We start from the raw sequence: 13001 nt of genomic DNA on the forward strand, positions 1-13001 counted from the left end.
AGATACTAGGACTTCAGTCAATTTTCTAGGATAGTATAACCAAGTTTTCTTTAGAAATGAACTGCTTCTCCACTTGTAACGCTTTTCTCATTCAATTCTTAAGAACATGGGAAAGTGTAACATCAGGTCTAAATTTCTCTCTTGGTCTGTCCCTGCAAGTTGTTGTCACTGTCTACATCTATATTCCTTTGAAAGAGCAACATTCAAGAAACTGTAATGACAGTGTTCCACCCTGCAGAGGTACCTATCCCTCCCACTGTATCCCTGACTGTGCCCAGTAGCACACTTGTCCATTGAATTTGCCTGAGCAAACCTGCTGGCTCATGGCCTGGAAAGGAGGCAAGTTCTAATTCTCCTATCTTTAAGCTGAAAGAGGGTAGATTTAAGCTGAAAGAAGGTAGATTTAAATTAGATATTAGGAAAAAATTTTTCACTGTGAGGGTGGTGAGGCACTGGAACAGGTTGCCCAGAGAAGCTGTGGATGCCCCATCCCTGGAGGTGTTCAAGGCCAAGTTGAATGAGGCCTTGGGCAACCTGGTCTAGTGGGAGTTGTCCCTGCTCATGGCAGGGGGCTTTGGAACTAGATGAACTTTAAGATCCCTTCTAACCCAAAACATTCTCTGATTCTGTGATTCTATCTTGCTTTGAGCAACCTTTTCTTCCCAATCTCTACTTGGCTCTTATCTGAGTCCTTCTGAACCTCCTGTCACCCTTTACTGGGCTCATCTAAAATGCTCTGCTCTGAGAAAGAATAGGTGAAATACAGAGGGAAGAAATGACACCACTGCACAGGTGATTGTTTTGGATTCTACAAACAGCAGATAAAACCTTGTACATGTGTATGATTACTGTGGTGTTTTCATAAATGTCATTTCTTAATAAAAACATCAGATGTCTGAAGTCATGACAATCACTCACTTTACAGATTTCTTCTGTTATGCTTTTTATATTTAACTGTCTCACTGGAGAAGCATGTTAGAGTATATTTTTCATATAGTTATTGATTGATGATCTTAACTTCTCTATTCGTAGAATGCTACTGAATTTAGTCTTCTGAAATAATTAACTGTACACAGACTTCATAAAGGAAGTGATCAGAGATACGTGATAGTCACAAAAAAAAAAGAAACTTACAAATTAATAGGTCTGTGCGGAGCAGTAAATGATCTCGTTTGAAATCTGTCCCAGAGGCCTCCAACAACCTAAAATCATAAATAGATGCTTCTTGTAAGGCAATATTACCTAATTAATTTGGCATAATAGATTTTCATGTAGCTACCAGAACCAATTGCAGGACTGAATTTTAGTTTAGTAAAAATAATAATTACAGTTAATAATCACAAGTAAACTAACTTAACATGAGATTTGTTACGCTACAGCACCATTCCCATCAACCAATTTTTCATCAATATCCTTGTTCTCTCTTTTGGTACTGTGCATGCATATTTCCTTCTGTATCAACTTGCACGGGAGGCGGAGGGAAAAAATATGCAACCATTTGAGGCAATTACTGGAGTGTGCTCATGACCTTAAATGTTCGCTTGGGACTGTTTTTATTTGAAAACATTGTTGTGGGTTTATGTGTATGACCTACACAAAATTTAGGCTATATTTCATTAGCAAAACCTAAAACCAGTTAGCAAGAGATTGTTCACTGACTTGGCTTATTTCAGGTTCAGGATGGTATCTCTTATTTGTGAAACACTGGGAAACAGGATCAGCCAACAATTCCACTGTTGATTCTGGAGGCTGGATTTTGGAAGGCAATATATTATCCCAAGGAACTTCTTCATAAGCTCTAGATCAACAATAAAAAAGAAGAGAAAAAAGTTCCTGTGTAGTCATTAGTGAATGACATCAGAAGCTAGATAATAAGGAATTATATGACAAAGAAGGATGCAGAAAATAACAAAGCTGTGTATTTCTAGTTTAAAATGAAATGAAAAGCCTGGAATCATATGTTGCTTGTTGGGGAACAAGTAGTTACGGTATGGTTTCACAGGCTTATCTTCTTTAAAACTACCTCACTTACTAATTGAAAGAGGTAGTTTATCTTCCAAGAAGGTTACAGCGATGACAGGATTTATTTTGTCTAAATTTGAATAATCAGTTAAGTGACATGAGACATAAATAGAGATTAGACACCAGTCATATCACGCCTGTGACAGGCGTTGAAGACAGATGTACAGAATGCCCTTTTGGAAACTCCAGTTTCTCTTCACTGCCTATAGAGGAAGTAGAGATGAAAGACACAGACTAGACGACAACCTTTTAGTTAATTAAAGTTATGAGATTAATCCTATGCTGACTGCTGTTAAAACACCATAAGTTCCAAGTGACAGAAAAATTGTTTGCAGTCTTATCTCTCCTGCTACCTAAAGGTGCATAGTAGCAAAAAAGAAGACGAAAAAATGAAGCAAAGCACAAGCAAAAACTGTTTTTAAAAGAAATCGTGTCTCACTTTTGAGTATTTGATTTGTAGAAATAGTCCTTTGCTTTTTCTTCTCTCCACCTTGCAGAAGGATCACTTGATTCCTAAGAGAAATCAAATACATGGCAGAAATCAATGCCATCAACATACGTGATACTATGATTGCCTGTTTAAAGAGTGAACTCTATGTATTAGCATTTTCCTAGTTCACAATCTTCTTTGGCATCAGAATGTGAAACATGCAGTTCTACACACTTCACCAGCCAGCACTGGAGATCAAGAATGGATCTATTTCTGAGGAGTTTTACTCAGGAAGGAAAACTTAATATAGTGAATACAAGTTTAGAAACTAACAGAATATCCTTGTCTTTCTACTCCTCAGGAATGTAGCTTTCCATTTGTTATATTATTTATAAAATAGCATAGTAAACAACCTTTGAAGTACCTTTATGTATGCCCGATATGTTTGTATGATGTTCATTACTACCAATTGTTTTCCTCAGGGTTCAATTCTAGGGCCAGTTCTGGTCAACATATTTATCAACAATCTGGATGAAGGAGTTGAATGCACCATTAGCAAGTTTGCTGATGATACCAAACTGGGAGGTGCTGTTGACTCTCTTGAGGTACAAGAGGCCTTGCAGAGGGAACTAGACAGATTGGAGCATTGGGCAATGATTAATGAGATTAAATTTAACAAGTTGAAATGCCAGATTCTGCATCTAGGATGGAGTAACGCTGGCACAAGTACAAATTGGGAGAGGAGTGGCTGGACAGCAGCCCTACAGAAAGAGATCTGGGGGTGCTGGTCGGCAGCAGGCTCAATAGGAGTCAGGGGTGTGCCCTGGCAGCCAAAAGGGCAAACTGCATTCTCGGGTGCATCAAGCATAGTATAACCAGCCAGTCAAAAGAGGTGATTATCCCACTGTATTCAGTGTTGGTGCAGCATCACCTGGAGTACTGTGTGTAGTTCTGGGCCCCACAATTCAAGAAGGATGTGAAGGTTTTTGAATGTGCCCAGAGGAGAGCAACAAGCCTGGTGAAAGGGCTGGAAGGAATGTCCCGTAAGGAGCGGCTAGGGACTTTGGGTTTGTCTAGTTTGGAGAAAAGGAAGCTGAAGGGCAATCTCATTGCTCTCTACAGCTTCCTGGGGAGGGGAAGTAGAGAGGGAGGTGCTGAGCGCTTTTCCCTCATATCCAGTGATAGGACACATGGGCATGGTTCCCAGCTGTGCCAGGGAAGGTTTAGATTTGACATTAGGAAGAATTTCTTTACTAAGAGGGTGGTCAGACACTGGAACAGGCTTCCTAGAGAGGTGGTTGATGCCCCAAGCCTGTCAGTGTTTAAGAGGCATTTGGACAATGCCCTTAACAGCATGCTTTAACTTTTGGTCAGCTCTGAATTGGTCGGGCAGTTGGACTTGATGATCGCTGTAGCTCCCTTCCAGCTGAAATAGTCTGTTCTATTCTATTGTAACTTTTTAAGCATGTGCTAAGGACTATTAATAGTCACATCAGTGTAGCAGGATGAAGGATGCCATTACATTTCCTGCATGGGAAAGACTTAATTAGACTTGCGCTATGGAATCATTGATGTATTTTGATTTACTTATTTGTTTGTGACTTGCACCAAATAAGGCAGTGCCCAAGTATTAAATACGTATTTATACCAAGTATCAGGTTTTGGTATCCTCTGTACATTCTGGCATTTTTGCTCTAATTCTCTCTCCAGTTACACATAACTGACATTAGTAGTATCAGTCTCATATTACAGTCTAAATGCCTTAACCATAGCAACAGTACAAAAAAAAAAATATTATTGGAGTGACAGCCACCATTCAAATTTTGTCATGCTAACACACAGCTACCTGAAATATACCCCTTAGTTCAATATAATTAGATGAAGGATCAAAAAAGCCCTATTTCACTGCTCTACTGTAATCACTGCCAAAAAGTATGCTAAAAGGAAAGCAGACTAGAAACAAAATTATTTAAGTATGTTTTCTGCTATTACAAGAAGAGCACCAGACACTTGCCTTGAGATTGAGATCCATACAAAATGCAAAATTATGGTTTTGGTCAGGTAGAGCAGAAGCAACTTTCACTGGAGTTCTCCAACCTGAAAGAAAGGGCTTCTTATTGTGTTAATCAATTTGCAGCAATCCTTACTGTTTTAAACTGAATGAAAACAATGGCTTTCCATAAAAATTGATGCACCAATGTTCAGTTATCTGTTACCACTCTGAATTACAAACTTCCACAAAAATACATTAAATTACAGGGAAGATGAGAAGCAAGTGATAAATAATATCACAACATATATTGCTATGGTTTGGCCCACTTCACATATTGTCATGTACAGTAACAACTGTATAAAGGAAACTATCCAAATTAGTAAACATAGTAATAAAAGTTTGTTAATACAACCCAAACTAGTAACTGCATACTGCATTTCTAAAGTTACATAATCTTTGCCAACCCTGATAGCAATAAACAAGCTATTCCATGAGCCGTAGGTGACTTATTTCCTGAAGACGTTTCTCTCCTTCATCTTCCCAACTTCATATTCCAATAATCAGAGCTTTCCCTGACCAGGTCCTGTAAATCAGGCTTACCCACCAAGAGGACGTATTCTGCAGTTACTGTAGAGTCACATACGTGCTGACTGGTGAGCCAGTACACATACTGCTTACCAAGTGAGCTGCGGCCAAAGAGAAAGATGTTACAGTGCCCAAGTTTCAGCTTCCTCAAGAGGAACACTCATTTACATCTTTCCTCTCCCCAGACTTCAACCTTCAAATATCTTGCATGGATGTAATTATACTTGAGACATATCTCTGTCAAGTTTGGCAGAAATTGGGCCATGGGGTTAAAAGTTATTAGGGAAGAACCAATAGATAAGCAAAGACTAATGGAAACAACTTTTCATAGGGCATCAGGATAAAATAATCCTATAAATAAGGTAAGGGATATGTATGAGGGTATCATTCAAACTGCTGTGGCATTAACTAGCAATAATGCTTTTGGTGACTTTTGGGAAAGGCGTATTTCTAAAAATACTTTCTTATATAATGGTAAAAGGGGTAGGCAGCCATACAGCCATCACACCACTCTCTCTGTGAACACTGGAAACCATTATTTAGTATCAGGAACATACTACTTAGATAGCTTTCAACCTGCTTTTTACTTCCAGACCCCTAAAAATTTCCAATGCACATGAAGACTTTTATGGAGCAAACTTAAGCTAATTCATAATAGAGTTACATTTCCTAGATGTTTGTAGAAATTTTGTGTATACTTTGGTTAAAATAGTTCAAAGACAAGAAGCTGAATACCATTGTGCAGAATGCAAAATTAGTTCTTGCAGAACTAATCACTAACACAAAGTTTAAAAGAAAAGCACAGCTTTCAGTAAAACAGACTAAATTTAATATCCTAATGCTATATGTAGCAGGTGCTGAAATAATATGACCTGTTTTTTAAAAGAGCTTTTTGCACAGTGTGCTATAACTTTAAGTTGTTGATTTTGAAAAGTGTGGAATTTGTGGATCTTTGCACTGTGAAGATCTTTCAAACTGAATCGCTCTCCAAGTAAAACAATTCTTTTGGAAAGTGTCTCTGAAACAGGTAATGTGCTTGCAGTAAAGATGGCGGCTGCATCTTCATTCCCTCAGCTTTGTGTAAAATTTAAATCCTATCTGCAAATACATGACTTGTATTACCATTAAGTTTTATGTCTGAAATATAATTACTTAATAGGGGTGCATATACTAGTGCCCTCTACAGTAGAGAGGTAGATGGCTCTAATATATCCATCTGTATGTCCTAATAGTTCCACAAAAATAGTCTTCCTCTGGTCCATTGATTAAAGAGTTAAAGGTTACAACTGTTATTCCTTGTGTCGTATGCATGAAACACTCATTTCAGCTACAATGTCCTTAGGAGGACATGTATATAATTTTACATTTGCTTTGATAATTGTACAAACACACTTCTAGAGACCACTGCTCTTGCACTGCATACTGTAATTTGCCATCTTGACGCTACTGGCCTACTGCTGGGATAACTAATCTTCCAACATCTACTTCTTTTGCCTTAAGTGGAAAAATCTAGTGTAAAAACTGCAATAATTTTTTCTTTAAGTCAACTTTCTGGAGGTTTCAATGCGCCTAATGATATGCCCAGTCCACAGGATTGAAAATGGCATGATCTGTTCTTTTCCAAGTTGGGAACTCAGTTTCTTGGTTTTGTCACTTTTAACTAATGACAAGCTTAATGATACTGTCAGTTTTAGCATATTAGTTAAACTGATCTCCTAATCTGCAAAGCAGGATTCAATGATGGATAATGAATTTGGGGAATTTCTGGTTTGGATACTGAGTCAGAAACTGAAGATGTACTCATTCACATTTCTAAGCTGTTTCCCAGAAACCATGAAAGCCAGAACATCTTTTTGTTTTGTTCCTAAAGGAAAAAGTGAGATTCTTACGTCACCACATAAAGACACATACAGAGAGGTTTCACAAAACCAGCAGTCTCACAAGCTTCACTGCACTTCACTGCTGTTCAGAAACCGTGCGCTGTTTTTGACCTCCTATATTTTAAAACTAGTAGCAGTATTGACTTCAGTGGGCCCAGCAAGAGATAGTAATGCCAGTTGAAGGGTTTACAGGTAACTCTTTGAGATTATTTTGCACAGTTCTTTGGTTAATTATTCTACTTTCTTTATATATGAAAAAATAAATATAACCTATTAACACTACTTCTCTCTCTTCTACTCTTTTGAAAAAAAACACAACAAATCACCCCCTGAAAACTGATTATAAATAAGCATAAAACCCACCAGTTTATATTGGAAAGATATGCATGACAAAAGAAACTACAGAGATAGAACAAAGTTGTTGAATAAACAAAGCATCACTCTGCTACTGAACAAGTGAAAAAATGAATGCACAGTAAAATACATAACTTTAAGGATGACAAATAATCAAATCCTTAGTGAAACCACTGTTGTTTTATTCAACAGCACTCAGCCCACAAGAGATTATTCCGCAATTTTATGCATTATTTCCAGATGACCTCCTAGCTTATTAGGCAATATGCTATTACACATTTCATTGTGTCATGTGTAATTATTTAATAGCACAGATATTCTGGAGCCTACTGTAGGCCATTTTGCATTCTTAGTTGACTTTGTTTATATGCTATGCATGTTATTTATGAGTATCCTTGAACTGTTAGTTTGATGTTTTTCAAGTTGCAGATATTTTTGCCCTTTCCTTTATATTTTGTTGCCTCTAGCCTTTCTTCTTTCTCTTTCCGCAGGCAGGTGTTGACAGCAGGTAAAAGGTTTTATGTCACTAAGTGCCTATATCACAAACTTGGGCTGCACCAGCACTGCCTACAGTAATTTCTTATCATTATTTGAAAAGTAGGAGAGGCTAGAATCCTACTTTGATATGCCTCACACTCAATACGCTGTTTAATCCTGGATTACTCCTGGATGATTACTTCTCCAGTGTAATGATTACTCTGGAGAAAATGCTTTTTGCTTCAGGGAGAGGAACCACTGGGAAGGGAACTCTTCCTATACACAGGCCGTTGGGAAATTAGTATAATGTGGCCACAATTATTTCAACAAGTTCTGTATAAAATTTGTCAACAGAGCTTCTTAAAGTAACAATGGAATAAAGGTGAAATCTTCACACAGATAAATAATTTATTAGAAGATCAGAGAAGAAGGGAAGGTGATCAATTTTCCAGGTGGATGGAGATCACCAGTAGAGAGACCTGGAGGTAAACCAGCTGGGCTTAGGACTTTGTTGCATAACATATTCATATTCATAAATTACCTGGAAATCCCTCCTTGGAAGTTAAATGACGAGTTCAAAAAGCAAATGGGTATATTCATGAAGGTAAATCTATGAATCCATGACTACTAATTACAGACACAGCATCTCCTAGTGACAAATCCCTTGTCCACACATCATCACATGACAGGACAATATGAGGAGGAAGTATGATGACATTCTTTGTTAATTATTCACAGTCTGGGATGGAATACTGGGCTTTTGGACAAATCCAAATATGGCCACTCTAGTAGTGCCATGAGTTAATTGCTTATTTCTTATTAAAAAAATGTTACTATCAAGTCTACAGGTAAACTCTATAGTGTTTCCCATTTCCCAGTTTTTTAAGAAGACTGTATCTATAGATGTGTCAGCTTCCAGCAGGGGCAAGAAGTCATCTCTCCTCTTTAACAGACTTATCAAATACCCTGGTTCCTTCTGCAACCCCCATGCCCATTTCTGTGTTAAGCCATACAAAATAGAATAATAATTACAAACTGGATATGAGGGCTTTGTCACCAGGTTTCCAGGTACAAATATACCTGCATGGTCAAATTCTGAGGTCCTTCTAAACACTGCAAAGAAACTTGAAACCACAGGGAAAAGGTTACAAGATTTTGTTGTCATATGAGTGAGAGAAGGGGACTCTACAGGCAAACACTGTCAACTTCCTAAAGACCTTGTCTTCTAGCACTGAGCATCTTCCTGATACCAGCTGAGAATACATGAAGAACAGCTCTTCAGCTGTCTCCTTTCTCTGGCAGGCTCTGACTCTCCAGTCTTAGAATGACCTTTTTTGTCAGCTTCTCACCTTTGCTTTACTGTCGCAGACCCACACTGTTGAGTAAACTTGCTTTGCTCAGTAGATGCAAAAGGCCGCTGGGGAAGTTCAAAGTAACACTGTTGACTGCCAAAGCCACAGCACTATATAGTCTCACAACAGAGAACCTCCTGTCTATTGCAGATGTTTTATATACCTCAGCTCATCTGTTTCAATGGCTGCTTCTGTCTCTGTTCTTTTTTTTTTTTTTTTTTTCCCTCCCCGACACAGTGGAGAAAGTGACTACAATTTGCTTGCAAAATGCCTGACTGATCTCTCTTTCAGCACAACTTCCCCAAACAACTTAGCTGTGGAATGTCTTGGGACTGATATCTAGAAGGATTAGCAACTTTCATAACACTACATCCCTGGGGATTGGTAGCTGGGTTCTCTGAATCACATAGCTGAAATCTGGAATTTGTGCACTCTCAGTAGAAATAGTTGGCTTAAAACTCAGATACTTTTTATATCTATATTTACACATTTGTAGTTAATAGCTCAGCACCACAGGAAAACCTGTAGGTTTGGAAGAACATTTACACAGCTCTCCTTAAGAAATCTATGCTGGACTATATCCATTTCAAGGTTTTGTCCCTGAGTTAAGTTTGACTTTTTCCAACAGCTTCAGTGGAGTCAGTATTTCCCTCTAATAGTGAACTTTACCCAACAAAAAACTAACCAGATAGCCACTAGTTTCTATCTGCTTTCTGGAACTATCCTCCATTTCGGACCACTTTCTTGACTCTAACCTGTGTTACGGACTTGATGACATTCAGTTTCAGATTTGTCTGTGTTCATTTCAGCTGTGTCTCTATTTGCCAGACTATCTCTGTCTCTGACAGCTTTTCTCTGCATTGGAAAAATTAACGCTATTAATTAAGATAGAATTGAGTATCTCAAATCTTCCTTCCCCTTAACTTTTCCAGAGACTTGAAGAAAAAAACAGCTGATCAGTTCTGATTGCTGTCCGAGGCCTAATTTCATACGTAAATGGAGAACACTGTAACTGAAAAATAAGAGTGAAAATTATATGGGATGAGCAAGAAAAAAAAAAAAAGGGAAATTATGGAGTCTATTTTTTTATCCCTTGTGTTTTCTTGGCTTCTTTGGGGTTCTGTTATAAGGTTGCAGTAAGCTTAAAGTGATTTAAGATGCAAAGTTCAAAGACAGAAACAAAGAACCAAAAACACTGCCCGAATTTACAGCACATAGGGACTTCATGGTGACAACAACATGGATACAGTATAGCTAACTGTGAAGATACAGTGTTATCTCTGTAGAGCAAAATGGAACAAGGATCTTATTTACATTTCTTTACCATGTTCTAAGAAATGCCTCCCCCATCTATTAGCAAGTTGCCCAAGTTCTCATAAAATTTCGTTCTAGCTGTAGTGACCACTTCTCTATGAAAATCATTGGAACAGGCTTAATTGTCATAAAAATTCAGCCATATTGCTTACTGTTAATTATGTCTGCCTTTAGAAGCCCTGAGTAGATATTTCTGCTTTTTTATTAGAAAATTCTGAATATTAACCACCAATCCAATTTTGCTTCATATTAAAAAGTGAATTTCCATTTTGATGCTGTAATCAACACAAAATGATGAGACTCAACTTTACGTGTAACACACTGATATAAAATAAGAGGTTAATATGTACTTTGACCAACATGTGATCACAGTCCTAAAAGAACTTATGTTCTGCAATCAACTATGCACTGGAACAGGTCTTTAAATGCACTGCACTGCAACTTGTCAGGAAATACTAAGAGACATAGAAATATCCAGGGGATTTCCTAACTCTGGAGTGATTTGTTATTTTGGTTTACGTTAAAACAGGTGCTCATTAGGACTATTGTGTATAACTTCACAATTTACCCAAACACATTTTTTAAAACATTATTTAGCTTCAAAGATTTATTTTTTATTATTTTTTTTAGCATTAGAATGCTCGTTAAAATTTGCTGACTGGTACCTCTTTGCTACAGCAGGGACAATGAATCATACAAACACTCTACTGCTGTTTTGATATTCAGTTCAAAAATCAAGGGCAAATATATTTTATAAGGTTGCTCCTCAGGACCTTGGGGGATGGGGTTTAAAAACTAATTGTATATATTTGTTAAGCATCACCAATTTATTTGGGATTAAGAAATAAAAATAGCAGTTTGCTTTACCTCCGAGTCGTGCCCTGACAGAAGCAGCCGACACAGCCCTGGAGTTCCACCTTCTGTTCTGGCTGGTTTCCTCCAGGAGGATCATCTGCCTCCTATGGGCAGTCGGGCCCCTCTTTTCTGTGATGGGGATCGACTGGTGAGATTTCACATCACTATAGTCCACCAGGGATTCAATAGCTCTTCCAACACTGGGCTGTAGGTCAGCGTCTGCTCCTGCACTCACAAACCCCGAGCAGGGATCTACTAATGGCACATCATCCCGGTGTGGGAATAAAGGGTAATTCGGCCCTACTGGAGGGGTGAATGGATTGAATTTAAGGAATGAATTACTGTTTTTCTTTTCAAAGCTGGCAAAGTCATGTCTGTTCTCAGGACCTCTCACAACAGGCATGCACATCTTCTTTAACAGACTTCGATACTGTTGGCGATCCATCTTGTGAACTGGTTCAAATGGCAGAGTGGACTTTTTAAAGGCACTCGCTTGTCTTTCAGCTCCATAGGAAACCATAGTCATTCTCTTCTATCGTCCTTACGTGGCAGTAAACTTAAAAGACTCCACTTGCTCCTGTTTCTCCAAGTTTCTGAAGTCGGAGCCAACAAACTGCAGTAAAACGAGAGGTCATCCTCCAGAAGATCAGTACATAGAAACCATAAAGAGCAAGGTAGTCGTTTAAGCAGTGAATGCTTTCCTGAAGAGAGCTTTATCAAGTATGGTACAGAGAGAACACAACCATTGAATGAGCAGAGAGTTTTTTGTTGCTTGGTAACGATGGAAACCACCTCACAATGAAATGTCTCCTAGTGTGAAACATTCATACGTACCACACTAATCTAGTCCTTCAAGTGGGCACACATAGTAACTTGAAATGGCACTACCAGTCACTTACTCATCTAATAGAGGCAAAATTACTAAGTTTTATTCTAAGAATTATATAGCGTTTTAATTGAAGCGTTTTAAAATAACCTATTCTGTTGGTATCACAAATACAAATGAAATTTTAACACAGATTTAACATAAAATTTATCAAACACAGCCATAGCTAAATGCAAATACAGAAAACTTAAACTTACTACTTGGAATGAGTATATCACATTGACAGCAGAGTTATCCATGCGGCTTAATTTCCTCCAGAGTTCTGCCATTTGTTCTATCAGGTTTGCAAATCATGTAATGTCTCAGGTCAGAATATGCAGCATTCATTTCCAAATCCCAAGCCCAATGGTCTTCATTTAGCCATCCAAACAAAAGCAGTCTGTTTTATAGAAGTGCTCTCTGCACAAATTCAGTGCCAATCCGCAAACGTCTGGCACTTTGGGAAAATCAGACTATGCGTATTTGGACAGCTCAACTCACATTATGGGGCCTTTACTTCGTGCCCTTATCAGGAAATATTAAGGCACAACATCTGATCATTCTCTCACTTGTGTTAGTCTCACACAGATGTAACTTCCCTGAATTCCTAGCTTGCTCTTGATTAACATGAAATCAGAAATGGGCCTAATAGGTATTACAGTACAGGTTTATACTAATAAAAAGTTGCATTCCATGATGCAGACCCATGGTGATTTTTCTTTGGAGTAGTTTGCTGATGGAGCAGAAAATAAACAAATAAAGTTTCCTGCTTTAAGACAGCTTTCATCTACAGGTCATAAGGTTTAAATGGGTAAAAAGTGACAGCTGAGAACACTACACACACCGTACCGGCATTGTAAGGCTAAGCTAACAC

At 38.1% G+C, this 13001-nt stretch overlaps 1 protein-coding gene across 1 annotated transcript in view; it reads right to left on the reverse strand.

The window, feature by feature from the left end:
- Positions 1 to 11788, reverse strand: part of LOC104468138 (chromosome unknown open reading frame, human C7orf72) — a 26810-nt gene extending 15022 nt beyond the window's left edge. The window contains exons 1-5 of the mRNA XM_010082168.1: positions 11270 to 11788; positions 4467 to 4565; positions 2462 to 2535; positions 1660 to 1798; positions 1135 to 1202 (exon numbers count right to left, since the gene is read on the reverse strand). Of these exons, the coding sequence (XP_010080470.1) occupies positions 1135 to 1202; positions 1660 to 1798; positions 2462 to 2535; positions 4467 to 4565; positions 11270 to 11788 (899 nt within the window). The remainder of the gene's footprint in view (positions 1 to 1134; positions 1203 to 1659; positions 1799 to 2461; positions 2536 to 4466; positions 4566 to 11269) is intronic.
- Positions 11789 to 13001: the final 1213 nt, after the last annotated feature.

This window comes from Pterocles gutturalis, unplaced genomic scaffold, assembly GCF_000699245.1.
Source record: "Pterocles gutturalis isolate BGI_N339 unplaced genomic scaffold, ASM69924v1 scaffold14114, whole genome shotgun sequence".
Taxonomy (NCBI): domain Eukaryota; kingdom Metazoa; phylum Chordata; class Aves; order Pterocliformes; family Pteroclidae; genus Pterocles; species Pterocles gutturalis.